Raw genomic sequence first — 21857 nt, forward strand, 5'->3', positions numbered from 1 at the left:
CATTTGTTCAAATAGTTTTTAATTCAAACTTGTTTCATTTCAATTTTGAAAGTTTCAATAATTGTAATAAGACAAGTTTGAATTAAAAACTATTTGAACAAATGAAATCAATCATAGTTAAAAATAAAACAAAATAACACACTATTTTTCACTATGAAAGTATCCCCAGTGCTCCGATACCAGTATATAGCATTGATTTAGTCTTGTCAGTGCACCAGATAAACAGGTGATACAAGAGGATTCCTCTTTTACCCCGAGAGGTAAGCTTCATTAGAATATATACATTACCCAACATTGGCATTATCATAAGGTGCTACACGGAAACAGGCAACAAATGCTTAATTTTAATAGCGTGAATCAAAGACGAAAAGCTGATTGGATGCACCTTAATAATTCTCTCATTGTGTGATCGAGTAAGATTTCCTGAATTGAAATTATCTAAATTGAATCCATTATTTTTGTTTATTGTATTATCATTTGCCGGAAATTAATTTTATAACTTTTTATTTTAGCTACTTCAATTTTATTATATAAATACCGTTTTTACCAGCTTTTAAACATAAACATAATTAAGCACATTTAAACTTATCATTTTCTTCCATATCTGTAGGTGTTATAATAGTGGTTCCCATGCAATAACACCCATGTCGCCCGGGGCTGTATCACATGGCTACCCATGCAACAACACTCGTGTCGCCCGGGGCTGTATCACATGGCTACCCATGCAACAACACTCGTGTCGCCCGGGACTGTATCACATGGTTACCCATGCAACAACACTCGTGTAGTCCATGGCTGTATCACATGGCTACTCATGCAATAACATCCGAGTTGTCTGGGGCTGTATCACATGGCTACTCATGCAATAACACTCGTGTCGCCCGGGGCTGTATCACATAGCTACCCATGCAATAACACTCGTGTCGCCCGGGGCTGTATCACATGGCTACCCATGCAACAACACTCGTGTTGTCCGGGGCTGTCTCACATGGCTACCCATGCAACAACACTCGTGTTGTCTGGGGCTGTCTCACATGGCTACCCATGCAACAACACTCATGTCGCCCGGGGCTGTATCACATGGCTACTCATGCAATAACACCCGTGTTGTCTGGGGCTGTATCACATGGCTACCCATGCATTAACACTCGTGTCGTCCGGGGCTGTATCACATGGCTACTCATGCAATAACACCCGTGTTGTCTGGGGCTGTATCACATGGCTACTCATGCAATAACACTCGTGTCGCCCGGGGCTGTATCACATGCAATAACACCCGTGTTGTATGGGGCTGTATCACATGGATACTCATGCAATAACACCCGTGTTGTCCGGGGCTGTATCATATGGATACTCATGTAATATCACTCGTGTTGTCTGGGGCTGTATCATATGGCCTCCCATGCAATAACACTCGTGTTGTCTGGGGCTATATCACATGGCTACCCATGCAATAACACTCATGTCGCCCGGGGCTGTATCACATGGCTACCCATGCAATAACACTCGTGTTGTCTGGGGCTGTATCATATGGCTACTCATGCAATAATACCCGTGTCGCCCGGGGCTGTATCACATGGATACTCATGCAACAACACTCGTGTTGTCTGGGGCTGTATCACATGGCTACCCATGCAATAACACTCGTGTTGTCTGGGGCTTTATCACATGGCTACTCATGCAATAACACTCGTGTTGTCCGGGGCTGTATCACATGGCTACTCATGCAATAACACTCGTGTTGTCTGGGGCTGTATCACATGGCTACTCATGCAACAACACTCGTGTTGTCTGGGGCTGTATCACATGGCTACCCATGCAATAACACTCGTGTCGCCCGGGGCTGTATCACATGGCTACCCATGCAACAACACTCGTGTTGTCTGGGGCTGTATCACATGGCTACCCATGCAATAACACTCGTGTCGCCCGGGGCTGTATCACATGGCTACCCATGCAACAACACTCGTGTTGTCTGGGGCTGTCTCACATGGCTACCCATTCAATAACACTCGTGTTGTCCGGGGCTGTATCACATGGCTACTCATGCAATAACACTCGTGTTGTCTGGGGCTGTATCATATGGCTACCATGCAATAACACTCGTGTCGTCCGGGGCTGTATCACATGGTACTCATGCAAAACACTCGTGTTGTCTGGGGCTGTATCAATGGCTACTCATGCAATAACACTCGTGTTGTCCGGGGCTGTATCACATGGATACTCATGCAAAAACACTCGTGTTGTCTGGGGCTGTATCACATGGCTACCCATGCAATAACACTCGTGTTGTCCGGGGCTGTATCACATGGCTACTCATGCAATAACACTCGTGTTGTCTGGGGCTGTATCACATGGACTCATGCAACAACACTCGTGTTGTCTGGGGCTGTATCACATGGCTACCCATGCAATAACACTCGTGTTGTCTGGGGCTGTATCACATGGCTACTCATGCAATAACACTCGTGTTGTCCGGGGCTGTATCACATGGCTACTCATGCAATAACACTCGTGTTGTCTGGGGCTGTATCGCATGGCTACTCATGCAATAACACTCGTGTTGTCCGTGGCTGTATCACATGGCTACTCATGCAATAACACTCGTGTTGTCTGGGGCTGTATCACATGGCTACTCATGCAATAACACTCGTGTTGTCTGGGGCTGTATCACATGGCTACCCATGCAATAACACTCGTGTCGCCCGGGGCTGTATCACATGGCTACCCATGCAACAACAATCGTGTTGTCCGGAGCTGTATCACATGGCTACCCATGCAATAATACCCGTGTCGCCAGGGGCTGTCTCACATGGCTACCCATGCAACAACACTCGTGTTGTCCGGGGCTGTCTCACATGGCTACCCATGCAACAACACTCGTGTTGTCTGGGGCTGTCTCACATGGCTACCCATGCAACAACACTCATGTCGCCCGGGGCTGTATCACATGGCTACTCATGCAATAACACTCGTGTTGTCTGGGGCTGTATCATATGGCTACTCATGCAATAACACCCGTGTCGCCCGGGGCTGTATCACATGGATACTCATGCAACAACACTCGTGTTGTCTGGGGCTGTATCACATGGCTACCCATGCAATAACACTCGTGTTGTCCGGGGCTGTATCACATGGCTACTCATGCAATAACACTCGTGTTGTCTGGGGCTGTATCACATGGCTACTCATGCAACAACACTCGTGTTGTCTGGGGCTGTATCACATGGCTACCCATGCAATAACACTCGTGTTGTCTGGGGCTGTATCACATGGCTACTCATGCAATAACACTCGTGTTGTCCGTGGCTGTATCACATGGCTACCCATGCAATAACACTCGTGTTGTCCGTGGCCGTATCGCATGGCTACCCATGCAATACAACCTCTTGACATCACTTCGTCAACAAACTTACTATTTTCTCAGTAAAATTTCAACGTTATTTCTAAAAACTGTGCTGTGTTACTACAAAGGACGCAAATAATGGGATTTATGTTGGAAATATCACGCATTTTTCATGTATAGAGAATTGGCTTGTACTCGCCGGACTCTTTTTTATTTCAAAAAGGCGGGATATCATCATTGTGGAATTTTAATAAAAAAACGTTTAAGTATAAGAGAAAAATACATATACGAATATGAAGTAATGACTATTTTACCCTCGGGATTACAAAATACTGTAAAACTTTTTGTGGTTCCGTGTGGAATATTCCTTTCTGTAGTCTAACACAGGAAGATATGAGAGAAAGGGATATTTTACCTCGTCCCCAAATCAGGTAAAACACTTTCCAATGTCTATCTTAGCATATTGTGTTCTCCTTATATTAGTATTACTGTCACTAGGCCCTGTTAAAGTTAGTGGTATTTCCCATGTCTGTATATCGCTTCTTAGGTGTACTTGAACATAACTACATTTTGTAAGTGTTCATGCAACAGGACTAACATTACCTATTAATATCGCTCGTAAATTGCTGTGTGGTCAGTCAATTTTGACAAAATATGCGAAAAATGTTCATTTCAGGAATTAAGTGGACAGGGTTCGAAACATATCTCTGTCATCAAATATTCATCCCAATATGTTTACTAGTGTCTGCAGCAGAAACAAGGAACCACTGTTTGACCGAATTCGACAAAAGCAAAGACATCGAATCCTTCCTTTTTGACATTGTCATGCTAAGACGTGATATATATAGGCAACCAAAATATCACTAATTTAAGCCTTAAAACGTCCAATCGCAATGTAATTCACACCGTGTTTCCATTCCAGAGGGACCAACCTGCAGAACTCGGTATTTATGCTGTAATACCTCGGTATTTATGCTGTAATACCTCGGTATTTATGCTGTAATACCTCGGTATTAACAGTATGAATAGAATAATCGTAGGTTGTGTAATCGTGACTATAGTTGCTTGTATTCTCGCGCTTGTGTTGGGACTTTATTTTGGACTAAAAACTGACACAGGCCCCGAACAAATATTTCGCAGTCCATTCAGTATATCTTTGGAAACGGCAACAGTCGCAAAACAAAATCTTGGTACTAAAAAGGTCTACCTGGAGGTCGAATGGAATCCGGACTCATCTCATCTTAATTTTAAGCAAACAGATGTTATTTCACCAAGTTTCGGTCTCGATTTCCAACAAGAATTTATTGTTGCTGATGATAGAGCTACTGTTGGTGTTTTCAATGTAAACAACTTTTCTTCTTTGAACCAATGTTTGGAAACCATAACTGTATCGCAGTGGTATGGCGTATTTTATGTAATTGTGAGAGAGGATCATTGGCTAGCTGGATCGGAGTCGGATGACTGTCCTGGGGAAGTGTGGTCCACCGAACTTAACCACGATACCATTGACATATGTACTTCTGACGACAAAATACGGTATGTTTCGTACCAGAATAGCCATGCTACAGTTTCTAGTTGGACAAAAACGTTTAAGAATGGCATAAGTATTGCAGAAACCCATGAAATGAATGGTCCGTGTTCAAAAGTTGCCATAATCGACCTTGACTACAGCAAGGATGACGAACCACCGAAACCCGCTTCCTCTCGGGTAACGTGCGTTTTTGTACACGGGACTGGCCAGACTCCTTCTGTGAATACCGTCCTTCAAGACCTGCCAGGATATTGGGGTAAAGTTAAAAGCTATACTTACAATTGTATGTCTCACAAATTTGTCCATTACAACAGTAAGTCTTATGGTTGGGACGAGGACAGTGTCCAGCAGTTTCTGTGTGATGCTGCTGCTGTCAATGGAACTATACGCAACACAGTGTTATTTTCACATTCTATGGGCGGCCTTGTAATCGCAGCCGCGCTGCATCGTAAAAAGTGTTTTTTTGATCCGACAACAAGTCGCTGGTTCTCTTCGCAAACGCCATGGAAAGGAAGCGTTGCAACTAATACTGCTTCACGTATTTGCAGAAATGATATTCTTCCTAACAACCCAGTTCGAGGTATTTTACGATGGAATGGGTATTGTAAACCGAAAGAAAGCGCTCTATATGAAGTCTACAGAACACTTCTAACAGATTACGTATCACCTACTGGAGTTCGATTCACGGACATGCTAACCATCGGAAGGAGGTATATATCCGGATTGCTCTGTGGAACAAGCAGTATCGGTGAAGGTCATTTACAGCTACATGCCGTTTTCGACAGCTTTGCATTATCGGGCTTACAGTTTTTCGGCAACCTAAAAGATCCTAATGACGGCATGGTGTCATTCGACAGCTGCAAACTGAGAACAGATGTCCAGTTCGAAGTCCATAGCTCTAGTCGGTACTACAAGGGCAAGATAAACCACGCGGAGGGCACGTGTAGACATGGCGGGAGCCCGTGTAAATGGTTCGAGTTTATGCATTGAGGAAGTTAATTAAGAACTGCATTAAAATGATTTTTTATTTGGATATTTAAATAACAAACATTGAATTTATGACTTAACACCAAAGTAGATCTATATCACAAGCTATGTTGTTTGTTACCGTCCAGCAGTGACCAGTTAGTGAGATGTGAGTCAATGTATGAAGAATACCAAGTATACAGTACACTGGGCATTTTGTTGATATGGTCGATACAAAAAATATCGAAATATCGAAACTGATCGAATATCAAAACTTTAGTACACTCTTTAAAGTTTGCCATTTTGAAAGTACATTGGAGTTGTATTTATACAGTAATATAGATCTAATGACACTTGTAGTAGTTGGTTTCAATGTGACCTGTCCGCTCCTACTGAGATCAGTGCGTGTGCAATTAGGATAATAATTACTTTGTAATTTGATGAGTAACTACGTCTTGAAGCCCGAACCAGGAACTCACACAAGTTAATCACTTCATCATAGAACTACTCAGATCACTATATCTATAATGTAACATATTACATGACCTTATATCAGAAAGTAACATTATTTTGTAAAGGAGGTTCTTTGTTGTTCTCGCATACCTCACGGAAATCTGACTCCCGTATGGGTACAGCGCACATATTGCACCGCTTGTTCGTATAGCTATTTCAACGATATTAATCCAAATTGTAAACAATACTTTATGAAAGCCATCTGTTCCGGGATTCCATCAATCGGTCGCCTGTTTCAACAATCGTACATGTATAACATTGAAAAAACATAGCTTTATTTTATTTGAACAATTAATTTAAATGAAATGGTCGGTCGAAAAGTAAATATAAGGAATTATTTTTAATATTTTTGTTGTTTACTGGTGTGTAAACTGCATTTTTGTGTGAAGATTTTCAACATGACGCGCCAACGCGCGTTATTTAAAATATCTGTATAAAATCATTCCTTTAATTAAGACCACCTTAGTAATATTACTTGCTTAGGTCGCAAACGCCAAATTTAATTGGTGTTAATAGTATTTTAAATCAGTATTACCATTATGTAACTTAAAATGTATCTATATTAATATTTCAATAAAATCAGATAGTGTAGATTACTAGTATCATGATCATCATTCTTTTTATTTACCCCAAATAATTGTAGATAAACAGAACTAGCGTCAGCACATTGGTTGGCGATCCTCATAAATCACGTCATGGCTATACTAAACTGATCTAATAAGTCTTAAAGTCCCATTATGTTTTCGTTATATGAGGCTACAAAGCTGGGATATTCGCGGTGTAATGTTTGGCACACCTTACTTATATGATTCACTTAAAGTCCCATTATGTTTTCGTTATATGAGGCTACAAAGCTGGGATATTCGCGGTGTAATGTTTGGCACACCTTACTTATATGATTCACTTAAAGTCCCATTATGTTTTCGTTATATGAGGCTACAAAGCTGGAATATTCGCGGTGTAATGTTTGGCACACCTTACTTATATGATTCACTTAAAGTCCCATTATGTTTTCGTTATATGAGGCTACAAAGCTGGAATATTCGCGGTGTAATGTTTGGCACACCTTACTTATATGATTCACTTAAAGTCCCATTATGTTTTCGTTATATGAGGCTACAAAGCTGGAATATTCGCGGTGTAATGTTTGGCACACCTTACTTATTTATATTGCAGTTCATGTTCACACCTTACTTATATGATTCACTTAAAGTCCCATTATGTTTTCGTTATATGAGGCTACAAAGCTGGAATATTCGCGGTGTAATGTTTGGCACACCTTACTTATATGATTCACTTAAAGTCCCATTATGTTTTCGTTATATGAGGCTACAAAGCTGGAATATTCGCGGTGTAATGTTTGGCACACCTTACTTATATGATTCACTTAAAGTCTCATTATGGTTTCGTTATATGAGGCTACAAAGCTGGAATATTCGCGGTGTAATGTTTGGCACACCTTACTTATATGATTCACTTAAAGTCCCATTATGTTTTCGTTATATGAGGCTACAAAGCTGGAATATTCGCGGTGTAATGTTTGGCACACCTTACTTATATGATTCACTTAAAATCACAGATATCAGTTTTATGATTACAAAGCAGAGTAAACTGGCTACATGCCTGATATGATTCACTTGCAGTCTCATTATGTTTTCGTTTTTAATAGTATTGACACACAATTCAAATATTTTGGTAGATGTGATGACAGGTTGGATACAGAACCTGAAAATAGGAAGGGGCGTGGTTTTGGAGGAGTAGCATTTTATGGCGTAAAAACCTGAAAGTGACTCTTCTTTTACAGGATGGTAATGACAGAGTTATTGGTCTACATGTTAAAGTTAGTAATTTATCTTATTATGTTATTGGTGTATTGATGCCATCCACCAATTTACCTCTTTGTAATTATAGAGATACCATACAATGTTTATGTGATATGTATGACAAATATGTAGAAAATCGAAATATAATTGTAATTGAGGATTTTGACGCACAATTTTTTTTTTTTTTTTTTTTTTTGGGGGGGGGGGGGGGGATATTGCAGATGCCAATGAGAGAGGAAAAATTATTCAACAATTTATGCAAGATCGGTATCTTATATCTTCTAATTCGCAAGATTGGTGTTCGGGGTCGAACTACACTTATTTATCTGGTAATGGTGAAAGAATGTCAATGATTGATCATGTCTTGATACATTCGTCTAAAGTCGACCTTATTGACATGTGACGTATATGCGATGACCACTTTCTTAACGTGTCTGATTATAGACCTATACAACTAACAGTTTACGTACGACTATTTAAGGGTCAAATGGCGACAAACGATTATTCTGTGAATTGGAAAAAAGTTACCGAGATTCACATTACTAATTATAAACAGTCACTGGATAAATTAATCAGAAGTTCGTCGATAAAATTAAATGACATTGAACAAATATCAAAGTTATTTCATACCGCAGCAAAATTAACTCTGCCTATAAAAAAATCAGGTTAATGAAACTAAGACAATAACTAAAACTTACCATAAGGCCTTGGTGGACCTGGAAGTCTCATTCCTCCTCACTTCCTGAAACCGTACTGGAACTCTCGTGAAGTTCGAGCCTTTCACACAAACATGAGGTCATTAAGGCTGATATGGCTGAGTGAAGGTCGACCTAGAGGCTCTCAGTTTGATTCTTATTCAAACTACAAGAGTGCAAAAAGACAATTCAGGCGGGAATTACATAAAGCGCGCGAAGAATATGAACGCAAACAGTTTGCGGAGTTGGAATCGTTGACAGAGATAGATTTCGGTACTTTCTATCAAGCCGTTCGGCGGAAAAGGTCCATAGGAAAAAATCTGCATCCTAATGAGCTGCTAGTAAACGGTACAATAACGCGTGACCCGGAAGCGCTTAGAGAAGCATGGCGTGGACATTTTAGCAAGCTTGCATGTCCAGTAAATCAACCCCACTTTGACGACGAATTTAAAGATAATATTCAAAAGGCTGTGTTCGACATGTATTTAGAAAGCTTTAACAATTATGATGACATATGTGATAAGCCGATATCTAAACCGGAAGTAAAACGTGCCATATCTAATATGAATTGTGGAAAAGCAGGGGGTCATGACGGATTGGTATTAGAACATATAAAGTTTGCTAGTATTACTATGATCGATATTACTGTTAACATATTTAACAACTTAGTGGAACATGAGAAGTACCCAGACCATTTTGAATATGGTATTAATAACATTATTTAAAGGTGGCGGGATATTACATTAACACCGGTATTGCAGAAGATTTTAGAAAAAGATTTTATACTCTAGAGTAACAAAAAAATGTACTTATATAGATTTCCCACATCCATTACAGCAAGGGTTTAGAGAACATTGTGGAAGCATTACAGCAGCTTTCATTGTTACAGAATCCATTGCTTTTTATATTGAAAAGAAATCAAAGGTCTATGTGACTTTTCTTGATAATAAGAAGGCGTTCAATACAGTATGGGTTAAAGGATTAATGTATAAAATATATAAACTGGGGTTTATGATTCGTTTACTGATGTAAAGGCGTCTGTCCTCTTTGATGGCAAGAAAAGCATGCCCTACAATGTTGAGCAGTGAGTAGGTCAAGGCCGAGTCCTCTCAGCATGGTGCTTCCTTGTCATGATTGATGGACTCGCAAAGGATTTAGATAATCGAGGTCTTGGCCTTATTATAACAGAATCACACATCCCATGTGTGTTGTTAGCTGACGATACGTTAGTACTATCAGCTTTCAAAGGGCTTCTTCATATTCTACCCGTTGGCGACTAAACTATAACTCTGAAAATAGTTCTGTGGTAATATTTTAGTCAAGTCGTCGACGTGGAAAGACGGATACTAATAATGTACAGTGTAAAATTGGCACAGATAGGATTCCAGTATCATCTCAAAAAACATAAGCAGGGATACTGTTCACCAGTAATCTGCAATCAAGCAGCGATATTACAGATGCATGTGTTAAAGGGAGGACTATTTTAAATTCACTTCTAACAATTGGTATTCATCCAAATGGGCTAAACCCCATTTCAGGATTTAATATTGTTAAAAGTGTTGTTTACTCCAGTATGTTGTATGGTTGTGAACTCTGGAATTTGTATACCAAAAGTGCGGTTGCTGAATTAGAACGAACACAAAAGTATGCCTGTAGACGTTGTATTGGTCTCCCAAAAACGTCCTCATCAGCTGTAACAGTCCAAAGTTTAGGATCGTTTGATATATGGGGCGAAGTAGAAAGACGGAAGTTATTATTTTGGAATAAATCGTGCTTAGGTAAAGCTAAATCTATATGGAAAACACTTTTTATTACTCGACTATGTCATTTTTGTATGACGATGTATGTAATATTTGTACTCAAACAGGATTTATACATATATATACAATATAATGGTTAAATTTAATATACAATCCTTTATAAATGACTATATTCTAAATGTCTTTGTGCCACCAGCAATGTGCTGGAAGCGTTTCATAAACAGATTTTTGTATGCTTTTTATTACATAAGATGGAAAGAAAATCTTAATAATCGTGAAGAGCTTGAGAGGTACTCCGCTATTCACAGTAATCCAGGTACAAATCCTATTTTACAACTAAGTACAAAGCATATATCTCGACACCAAGTGTGGGATATAGTAGATTTATTTAAGTACTCCCTATCATGTGAGAATGATATGTTACAATGTAAACTTTGTAGTAAAACAAGTAGTGATATTATATTACATTTTATACTAGAATGTCCATCTCTATATTTGAGTCGTGACAAACTTCTGGATGGTGTTGTGAATGCGATAGATACAACATTTTACATAATCTTTTCAAACATGAATATTGAAAATCAATGCAGATTTTTACTTGGTGATCGTTCAAATTTATACTTGCCAGACGAACAATGGGAGGTTATGATCGATGATAAATGTGGCGAGTAATACTTAAGAAATGCTATGCGAGATGGAGAAATTACTTATTAATAAATAATTATAAATTTAACATCTTAAAATTATCATATTGTTTATATTGTATTACTTGTAATTTGTATAAAATAACAAGTAACATGTATTTATTTTTATTTATATACATAGTCTATCAATGTTAAACAACTATTGTTTAAATAAGTGAATTATTATAGTTAAATAATGAATTAGCTGAATATGAGATGCATTTGGAAACTATATTATAATACTTTATACAAGTGTTGTAATTTGTGTAAACAAAGAAGTAACGTGTATTTGTATATTATTATTATTTATATATGTATTCTATCAATGATAAACATATATTGTTTAATTATGTGAATTATTCTAGTTAAATAATGGATAGGCTTAATATGAGATGCATTTGGAAAATACATTGTATATTATAATATTGTATGTTATAGTTTCTCACTCTTATATTATGTTACCATTATTATGTAAAATGACACAGAATCTCCTAGAAGGAGGAAATAAAGAATGTCTGTCTGTCTGTCTGTCTGTCAGTGTCTCGTAAGCCTTTATGTTATAGGCTGGGTGTCAATTTTAAATTTGAATATTTTGTACAGTACTTTGTTGTTTTATGTAAATTGACATGTGACACTTTAATAAAATTAATTGTGTTATAATGTATTGTAGTGTTATATAACTTTATTACATATTAGCGTTCATGTTGATACAAGAACGTTAGAAGTTCGCCCCATGTGTACTTTTTGTCTGTTAAAACAAGAACGCTAGAAGTTCGCCCATGTGTACTTTTTGTCGACGGATCAATAATTACCCGGTTGCTGGTAGCAACGGTGCACATTATGGCAGTTCTTTATACTGTTGGATGCAGACATCGATCTGAGGCACATAATAACACGTCTCTCAGCAGACCGTAAAATAATTCATACTAGTGTCTGGAAACTGTGCACAAATCGATCATTGTCTTGGGTTTTTTTCTTCTTCTTTTTATCGTAAACATGCAGCGCGGAATAATAGTGATGCTCACTAGACCGAGGTAATTAAACAAGTGAGGTAATCTGCTTTATATACTACATAGAAGCATTCGCAGCTAAACTTATAACAGAAAAACAAATAGCTTGTGCACAGCTCCAAAATGTATGATGTATAATCTGTGTAGTTCACCTTGATCTAGACTTCAGATACCAAACAGAAACACATGATCTTAATTCACTATAATTATTTTTTCTTTGTTTTCTTACTAAATCTGGGATTCTGATTGGTCTATTTTTTTAGTTAATAGTTCATGTCGATTTCTCATTACTTTCTGTAGTGTCTTCAACGCCAACTTTCACATGTTTTATTTACATTTTGTGTGAGTGTTGTCTGGGTCGCACTCTTGTTGCTGATAACAGTAGGATCAAAGAACAATAACACTATATACATATCGTCAAAACAAAAAACGAGATTCTACTACCATGGTAACCTAATGCGGATATGTATTTTATATCACGTTACTTCGCTCTACCATCATCGATACAAGGTATTTTCCTAACCACCGTACACAGATCTATGCAGGTCAGATTACGCTAGTTTCGTACAAAATTAATGCATTCTGCTAAGGGCAGATGTGATGCGTCTTTGGTTCGATAAACACAGGACAAAAAAGGTTGCCAAATATAACTGTAGTAACATACACATTCTTGTTTTCTACAAGAGGATATTTTATTAGCATAGTGACTCAATAACACCGCTCCCGTGGACAGATTGGTTCACACTATCAATCTAGGTCATTCCAAATTTTCTTTGTCAAGCACTCGTTGAAAAGGTGATGTACTCGTGACTTGGTTATGGTTGGATGTTATTCTCCCACGCCCAAAGGCGCACGCTCCATTCTATGGATACAGTAGGCTCGCTATCCAGCATACGGGTATATGTCCCTAAAGATATCGGTAACTCCCCATTGTTCTGGTCAGCACAGAATTGGTCAAGGTCTGCTATTTCCGGTACGGGAAGCAACCTCAACATGAAACCTTTTCCTGTAACAGAGAAAGAAAGTTGGTGGGACAGATGGATGCATGCTTTGTCTGTAACTCAGAAAGAGAGTTGGTAGGAAAACAGATGCATGCATGCTTTTCCTGTAATAGAGAAAGAGAGTTGGTAAGACAGATGCATGCATGCTTTTCCTGTAACAGAGAAACAGAGTTGGTAGGAAAACAGATGCAGGCATGCTATTCCTGTAACACAGAAAGAGAGTTGGTAGGACAGATGAATGCATGCTTTTCCTGTAACACAGAAAGAGAGTTGGTAGGAAAACAGATGCATGCATGTTTTTCCTGTAATAGAGAAAGAGAGTTGGTAAGACAGATGCATGCATGCTTTTCCTGTAACAGAGAAACAGAGTTGGTAGGAAAACAGATGCAGGCATGCTTTTCCTATAACAGAGAAAGTGAGTTGTATGTATGACAGATGGGTGAGACAGATGCATGCATGCTTTTCCTGTAATAGAGAAAGAGAGTTGGTAGGAAAACAAATGCATGCATGCTTTTCCTGTCATAGAGAAAGAGAGTTGGTAGGAAAACAGATGCATGCATGCTATTCCTGTAACACAGAAAGAGAGTTGGTAGGACAGATGAATGCATGCTTTTCCTGTAACACAGAAAGAGAGTTGGTAGGAAAACAGATGAATGCATGCTTTTCCTGTAACACAGAAAGAGAGTTGGTAGGAAAACAGATGCATGCATGCTTTTCCTGTAATAGAGAAAGAGAGTTGGTAAGACAGATGCATGCATGCTTTTCCTGTAACAGAGAAACAGAGTTGGTAGGAAGACAGATGGTTTAGACAGATGAATGCATTTTTTCCTGTAATAGACGCAACGAGAGTTGGTAGGAGGACAGCTGGATGTATGCGTGTCTTGGATTCGAATAACATGGATGTTTAACCTGTCTTAGAAACAGTTGGCTAGTCGCCCCTCTGACCACGCTGTGACTATAACAATTACAATTGCTATCACAATGTCTCTTATTATCACCTTATTAGGACATCATCCTGTGCATCATGCATGTAACATATAAAGTACAAGTTGAATTGCGGTTCTAAAATTATCCACAATAAATATTGATTGTACCGCGTGATAACTCTGCAAGTTTTGTTTCATAGTTCTAAGCACGCACGTTGTTTGCTAGTAAAAATTAACAAGCCGTTGTACATGTAGCAGAGTCATTTTTATGACGTCAATATTATATTTATTAATATTGGATAAACTTTATCTTAGTATAGTTACAATGTATTTATACATTGTATAATAATATATTTCATTTCCAGAGTGTACGTCCTGGATAGTCACATGCTTGTATTCATAGTTTTAATTAAGAATATATAATAGTATTTTAGTTATGTATTATACGATTTACTAACACCCTTTATCTGTGCCTCTTTGACGTCACACTGGTCACTTAGACACGTGACAGCTGACCGATTCTGCGCGCGATACAACAGACATTTTTTAAATTAAACAAACAGACTCGAACTAGCCATTAGCATCTTTTAGAAGCCTGCATATCTATTCGAACCAACATTGTATACACAGGGACTTGTAACGTAGGTTGTGAGAAAGTCTGCTGTGTATACATGTGTACTATATACTATATAAAAGGACAAGGGAACCAACGGCTCGCTTGAAAGAGGTACACCTGCCTCTACAAAAGTCGCCCGTATTCCGTCAAACATTGATAAATATGTACATATTTAATACCATTATATTCTTAAATAAATTTTCGACATGGAAAACACAACTTCAAACACGAAATAATATATTAACATACCTTTATTTCACTATGAACGTGGAAAATGCAGTCAGATATCACCGATGTCGTTTTGCCTGTCCACTGAAATCTAGGTTAAACACGTTTGTGTGGATATTATGTACCCCATACCCGGACCCGGACTGGAAACACCATATACCCGGTGTCTGTACACTAAACGCTACAATATCAATGTGGTAACGGTCAAGTACAACATTAGAGTCTCCATTTAAGTAAGATTCTTCAATTAATGATATATATATCGCAAATAAAGGTTCTTCTAAGAACCTAAACCATGAAACTTAATTTATACAGAGTCTGAGTACAGAATTTCAGTGTAGTATCGGGTAAGGGCGAGTACACCAAAAAGGTATCCATCATCAATTACAATATGGCGGATTATACGAACAAGAGTCGAGTGCTGGATAAAAAAAGTGTGATTCCTCGCTTAGCTGTTGGATTGGATTAATGAAAGAGTAATCAGAGATAGCCTATTTGTATTTGCAATGGAAAAATATCACCAGAAAGTGAAATGAATGCATACAAAATCTGTTACAAGGGAATATGAGTGCTTTTGATCTAGATTTTACTGGACAGGCAAAACGACATCGGTGATATCTGACTGCATTTTCCACGTTCATTTAAGCAATAAACTGTTACCAGATTGGACATACAGTTGATATGAAGCCCATCCGGAAGGAAGATAAATAGAATGGCGCCCGTTAGGGCGCCATGAATATTTATCTTTCGGACGGATGGGCTTCATATCAACTGTATGTCCAATCTGGTAACAGTTTATTACTTATATTTCCATTACGATTATTAAAATTCAACACTATACATGTATATCCTTTGAATTTTCCCGCTTGCGCTAGTGTTGACGTCACCAAGTTTAATAAACGGAACAGCCATATCATCAGCTTCTGAATATAGTTCAACACAAAACGGTTTGAAACAAGCGAACAAATGAAAATTATGCAATGATATTTTTTAATACATGCTACTTTGTAAACATGATAATACTATTAGATTTCATAGACCACACAACTTTAAAACCACGTTTTAAATTATTTGACCGTTATGTATAGGCGTAAGTATATATTGTATACACTGTCCGTGACGCGGCGGAAACGTTAACTATTCATACGCTTGACCAGATTGGAGTTCATAGCGTGATATTGCCCATCTGGTTTAACATAGATCAAACGGGAAACTGAAAGTAGAATGGAAATATAGTGAAATAAAGGTATGTTAATATATTATTTCGTGTTTGAAGTTGTGTTTTCCATGTCGAAAATTTATTTAAGAATATATTGGTATTAAATATGTACATATTTATCAATGTTTGACGGAATTCGGGCTATTTTTGTAGAGGCAGGTGTACCTCTTCCAAGCGAGCCGTTGGTTCCCTTGTCCTTTTATATAGTATATAGTACACATGTATACACAGCAGACTTTCTCACAACTTACGTTACAAGTCCCTGTGATTGTATATATGGTATCGGCACATACAAGTGTATTAAGTACGTGCCCCAGGCAAAGCGCCCTGTGTCACACACAGGGTGCGTCATAATATTTGGAAATATCCGTCGATATGGAATAAAAGAACTTGCATGGTTAATCAGTGTTTCTTATTTGTACAGCTACATGTATGTATCGATTTAGGTGACACATTTTTCTAAAAAAAAATATACACCAATAATTTTTAAAATATTACTGTTTATACATTTAACCAATTTTGTAATTCTGCAAGTGCTTGTGGTTTCCGCTTTAAATTACTATTGGATATTATAATCCTGTGAGCTTTTAGTACAAATTTAATATGATTTTTTAGACTGTTTAAATTGAGTTCTTTTTCTAGACATTTGCAGTTGTAAATGTTTTGTTTTACTAGGAGCAGTATCAAATTTTCAATATGGAAATTAGTATTTGTACTATCTTATTTGCCGAAGATAAAATCCTGTTTTTTCAAATCTAAGACTTAAATTATTAGTAATTATAGAAATTCGTAATTGTTCAATCAAATTTGATACATTCTCACAGTCCCAAAATATATGAGTAATCGTTTCTGGATGCGTTTTACAAAATGTACATAGATTGTTGTTTGATTTACCAATCCTTAAAAGAAATGTTTTTGTAGTTAGTATTCTGTGATTTATTCGGAATTGTAACCATTGAAGCTTAGAGCTAGTAGTATCATTAAAAGGTTGTTTATAAATATTTCCCCATCCATCCCGATCAATTTCAAAATTTTGATTCCATTTATTTTGAGCAGTAGGTATAACTTCATTTTCAATTAAAACATTATATATTTTGAACACCTTTTTTACAACTTAAATGTTTCAGATGACATGATTAATGGCATTTTTTATACCCTGATATTCTAGAAAATTGGTCTGAATATTATACGTTTCACGAAATTCTTCTAGACTATATATGGATTTGTCTGTTTTCAAAATGTTATAGATAAATAGAACACCCTTTTCATACCATAACTTCTTAAAAATAACTTTATGATTTATTCTGATTTCACTATTAAACCAAATAGGGTTTTCTAAAATATCTGTTTTGTAAATATTACTTGAACTTAAAGTCGTACACCAAGCCTCTAGAACATCTCTCCAAAATAAATTTTTGCAATTTTTAGATTGCTTTTTAAGTGTTCAATTCCAGTATTCGCTAATTTTTGTTTGTCAAATAGAGATCTTAGAATAATATCCCAGTTTCCTTCTTTACAATAAAATCTTCTTATCCAAGATACTTTTAGAGCAGTTATAAAAGATTTTAGATGAATCATTTTAAGCCCCCCTTCCTCATATTTTTTAATAATTACATTTCTTTTAATTTGATCCTGTTTACCATTCCATAAAAAAAATCATAGCACAGACAGACAATTAATTTGTTTTATATACAAGTTATCAGGATTTGGAAGCGATATAAATAAGTGGTTGAATTGGGATATTAGTAAGGTTTTCATTACAGCTATTTTGCCAATTGGCGTAAGAATTCTTTTGTTCCAAATTGAAATTAGTGATTTTAGTTTTGCAAGTTTTTTTGTCGAAATTCAGTTGGATTATTCTGCTTAGATCTACATCATATTCAATACCCAATAGATAAAGCGCGTGGTTCCCCATTTTAAGTTAAGATTAGAATTAAATGTATTATTACTGTACTTCATTCTGCCAATCCAAATTACCTGGGTCTTGGAGAAATTCATTTTTAAACCATATATATTAGCATAGATAATAGAATTCCATCTTCATGTAATAGTATGCCTTTAATATTTTCATTATTTCTTAGTAGTATGGATAAAATTTCTGCTTATGAAATAAAAATATATGAAGAGACGGGGTCACCTTGACGACAGCCTCGCTCTATATGGAAAAAGTTGGACAGATTTCCCCCAATATTTACTGCTGGCTGTATATCATTTCTAAAGAGTTTTATCCACTTGATTATTGTAGGACCAAAATTAAAGTATTTTAGAGTTTTACCAATAAAGTTCCAGGATACAGAGTCGAAAGCTTTTTCAAAGTCTATTAAAAGTAAAAGCCCCGGTATATTATTTTCCTCTGTATATTGCATAACATCATATATTAACCGTGTGTTTTCGCCAATATATCTTCCAGGGATAAATCTAGTTTGGTTATTGCTAATTAATTTACTGTTTACCTTTTTGAATCGTTCTGCTATTGCGCCTGATGCTAATTTATATATATTATTTAAAAGCGTTATCGGCCTCCAATTACTTAATTTATCGCGGGTTTATTGCCTTTTGGAATGCATGTAATTATCCCTTGTTTTTGAGTTATTGAAAGTTCTGATGTGCTAAAACTATAATAAAGTGATCTTAAAACAAATGGTCCCAATTGCTTCCAAAATATTTTCAAAAATTCCACTGCAAAACCGTCAGAGCCAGGACTTTTATCATTTTTCATTTTTAGCAGTGTGTTGTTTAATTCATTTATTGTAAGGGGTCCTTCAATATTTAAAGATTCTTGCTCTGATAATTTAGGAACAGTATAAATTCTAGAAGTTGTTCAAGATTGACATTACTTAGTGTGGTATTTTCTTTATATAAGTTATTATAGTAATTTCAGATTCATCGAAAATTTCTTTTTGATCCGAGATTACCGTTCCATCTTCTTTAGTTATGTAAGGAATAATTTTACTAGTGTAGTTGCGAGACTCTAAGTTGCAGAAATATTTAGTTGGTTTTTCCCCTTCCCTTATCCATTTCGCTTTAGATCTTATTATGCTACCATTTATTTTTTGCTTTCTTATTTCTTCTAATTCCTTCTTTTTATCTTCCAACTTGTTTACTAATGTATTATTTGGCCCTGTTTTTTCAAAGCCCTAATTTCATTAATTAGATTTTTTCCCTTTCAATAGATGTTTTTTTATATAACTTAAGTAGGATATAGTTTTGCCCCGAATTTCCATCATTAGCGTTTCTAAAAAGAGTTGGTCATTTATTGTAAAAACTATAAGATCTGACGATATGGCTTTTACATTATTAATATTATATACGGGTACTGCATATTGAGATTTGATATCTTCTATTGTAGATTTAATAAGGTTTAAAAATTCATTATCGAATAAAAGAGAATTATCAAATTTTCATAAACCTTTTCCACGTTTAAAGTTAATAAAAGACAAGTTGATTTTTGAGAAAGAATGATCTGAATGGTAACCTGGTTCAATTATTGAAGAAGTCAAACTTGGTAAAAGACCATCTGAAATCAGTATATAATCTAATCTGGCCTGTTTGTGTGGATTTTTTCTACGCCAAGTATATATTTTAGTCTCAGGGTTCTTTTCTCTAAATGTGTCTATTAGTCCAAAAGTGTCTATATATTCCAAAACTTTCTTTCTTGCATTTGGGTTGTTTATGTTTTTATAGTTATCACAATCTAATTTAGGATCAAATATCATGTTAAAGTCTCCACATATTACATATTTGTCATTTCCAAAGTCGTCTATGATGTCAAATATTTCGTCATAAAAAGGAGGTTGGTCAATGTTAGGTCCATTTAAAGTAATTAATGTTATTTTTTTCTCCTTTAGGTGACACATGATGTTAGATGTCGAAGTACTTTTATAGTAATGTACCAAGAGCGACAACTCCCGCACTAACCAATGTAAATTGGCTCATAATCTAACTCTGGCTGTTACGCATTTTTAAATTCATTATCAATATATACATTTTCGATCAGTTTTCGTGAATTTCAGGAAGTATTTTTTGTCCTTTTGTCTTTTTCTATAAGTTAATTAGTCTTATTTTTTATCATAATGCGCCTCCGTTTTCATTGTAATATCTATATTGACCAAATAATTATCGCATTAAATCCTTAGAGTTATAATTCATGCGAATCTCACTATAACAAGTTGTCGTTTAAATATTTGATATTTGAACATGGACATGTAACTTGATGATTTAGCTCCCTAAAAGTATATGTCGGCCTATAAGGGAGCCGAAATCTAGAAATTATATATTGCTGGTTTTGAATAAAGCGCCATCAATTACCGCAATGTTCACTACTTTCGAGTTTTGTCAGAATTCCGAAACGTATATCATGTGACTACCGTCGAAACGACCTACACAGGCACATGCGTTTTTTTTGCGTTTTCCTTCTGGTTAATTTGAGCAAATCGTGTTGGTACATGTATATGCCCACAGAGTGTGAATTTGAAATATTGTGTGTATCAAATATTGTAGTGTGCGAGCATTTCTTCTTTGTTGATCCAGTCTGCTGAGGTCGACCACATTTTCTACCGTTGACATTTGTTCTTGGTTTCACAACTCTCGTGTTACTTCGAGATTGTCGCGAAGATGTTTGGAAGAGTTCGAAATGATTCTGCATCTTTCGAACTTATTTTTCTCATATACACGATAATTTTTTTGAAGTCTTAATTTCAAAATACTTCCAGTGCTGCAACTTTATAAAAAAATGATAAAATAATTAAAAGTTTAAACCTTATACAGACGGAGAAAAATGTGTATAACACTTTAAACAGTTTTCACTATAACAAAACGAGTGAAAGTTATAGACCATACAAGTTCACATATGGAAAATTAAAGTTAGACTTACCTACGATATTGAATGATTCTGACTTCTTCATAATGACGATTCTGGGGTAGAGGCGACGCCGCCGATGGACTCGGACGCATCGTTCCCGCTTTCCTTTGTGGACCTCAGACAGGATAAATCGGGGGCGTGGCGCGTTCATTTCATGCAGGTAAATAAACGAGAGGTAGTGGAGTGTTTTCAAAAGATAAGTGGCCTCAGCGATCTTAGACATATATTCCTGTGGCATGGACATAGACAACACTTCCAACTTTAGTCGCATCCCTTCTTTCCTGTTTATAAAGTTTGCCAGCCAGAACGGGTACTCCGAGGGAAGTTCCACGTCCGCTGGGACGGGGAAGCGGTTTGGTGGTAATGTTGCGACATCCGTGGAATCGTGTATGTGGTGGGCTAAATAATCTCTGTCAGCATCTTTTCCACACGGGTTTCGGAGGAAGCCATCTGTGTCACCGATATCTGCTGAGCTTTTTACGTTATCAGTCTGCTCCCCTAATAGTTTAAATGACGGATCTTTCCTATCAAAGCAAGGAAACGACGATTGATTTGGGTTGAATAGAGATATCGGGAGTCGCTCACTGCTAGTTATTGTACCCATATTCCTGGTCTGACGATTGGGAGAGGTTGTACTGCCGTGTCGTCGTTAGAAACCATGATGACGTAACATGTTGAC

At 36.8% G+C, this 21857-nt stretch overlaps 2 protein-coding genes across 2 annotated transcripts; one reads left to right on the plus strand and one right to left on the minus strand.

Annotated features, from left to right (window-relative positions):
• The first annotated feature begins 3933 nt into the window (after positions 1 to 3933).
• On the plus strand, positions 3934 to 5867 carry LOC138320098 (uncharacterized). Its single transcript, XM_069263172.1, has one exon. The coding sequence runs from the start codon at positions 4368 to 4370 to the stop codon at positions 5865 to 5867; it is 1500 nt and encodes a 499-aa protein (XP_069119273.1). The 5' UTR covers positions 3934 to 4367.
• A 7113-nt stretch (positions 5868 to 12980) lies between these two features.
• Positions 12981 to 21857, minus strand: LOC138319194 (uncharacterized). The gene is made up of 2 exons (XM_069262169.1): positions 21191 to 21857; positions 12981 to 13333 (listed from the first exon to the last, which is right to left on the minus strand). Exons 1-2 carry the CDS (start codon positions 21780 to 21782, stop codon positions 13143 to 13145), a joined length of 783 nt encoding a protein of 260 aa, XP_069118270.1. The 5' UTR covers positions 21783 to 21857; the 3' UTR covers positions 12981 to 13142.

This window comes from Argopecten irradians, chromosome 3 (genome assembly GCF_041381155.1).
Source record: "Argopecten irradians isolate NY chromosome 3, Ai_NY, whole genome shotgun sequence".
In the NCBI taxonomy this organism is placed as follows: domain Eukaryota; kingdom Metazoa; phylum Mollusca; class Bivalvia; order Pectinida; family Pectinidae; genus Argopecten; species Argopecten irradians.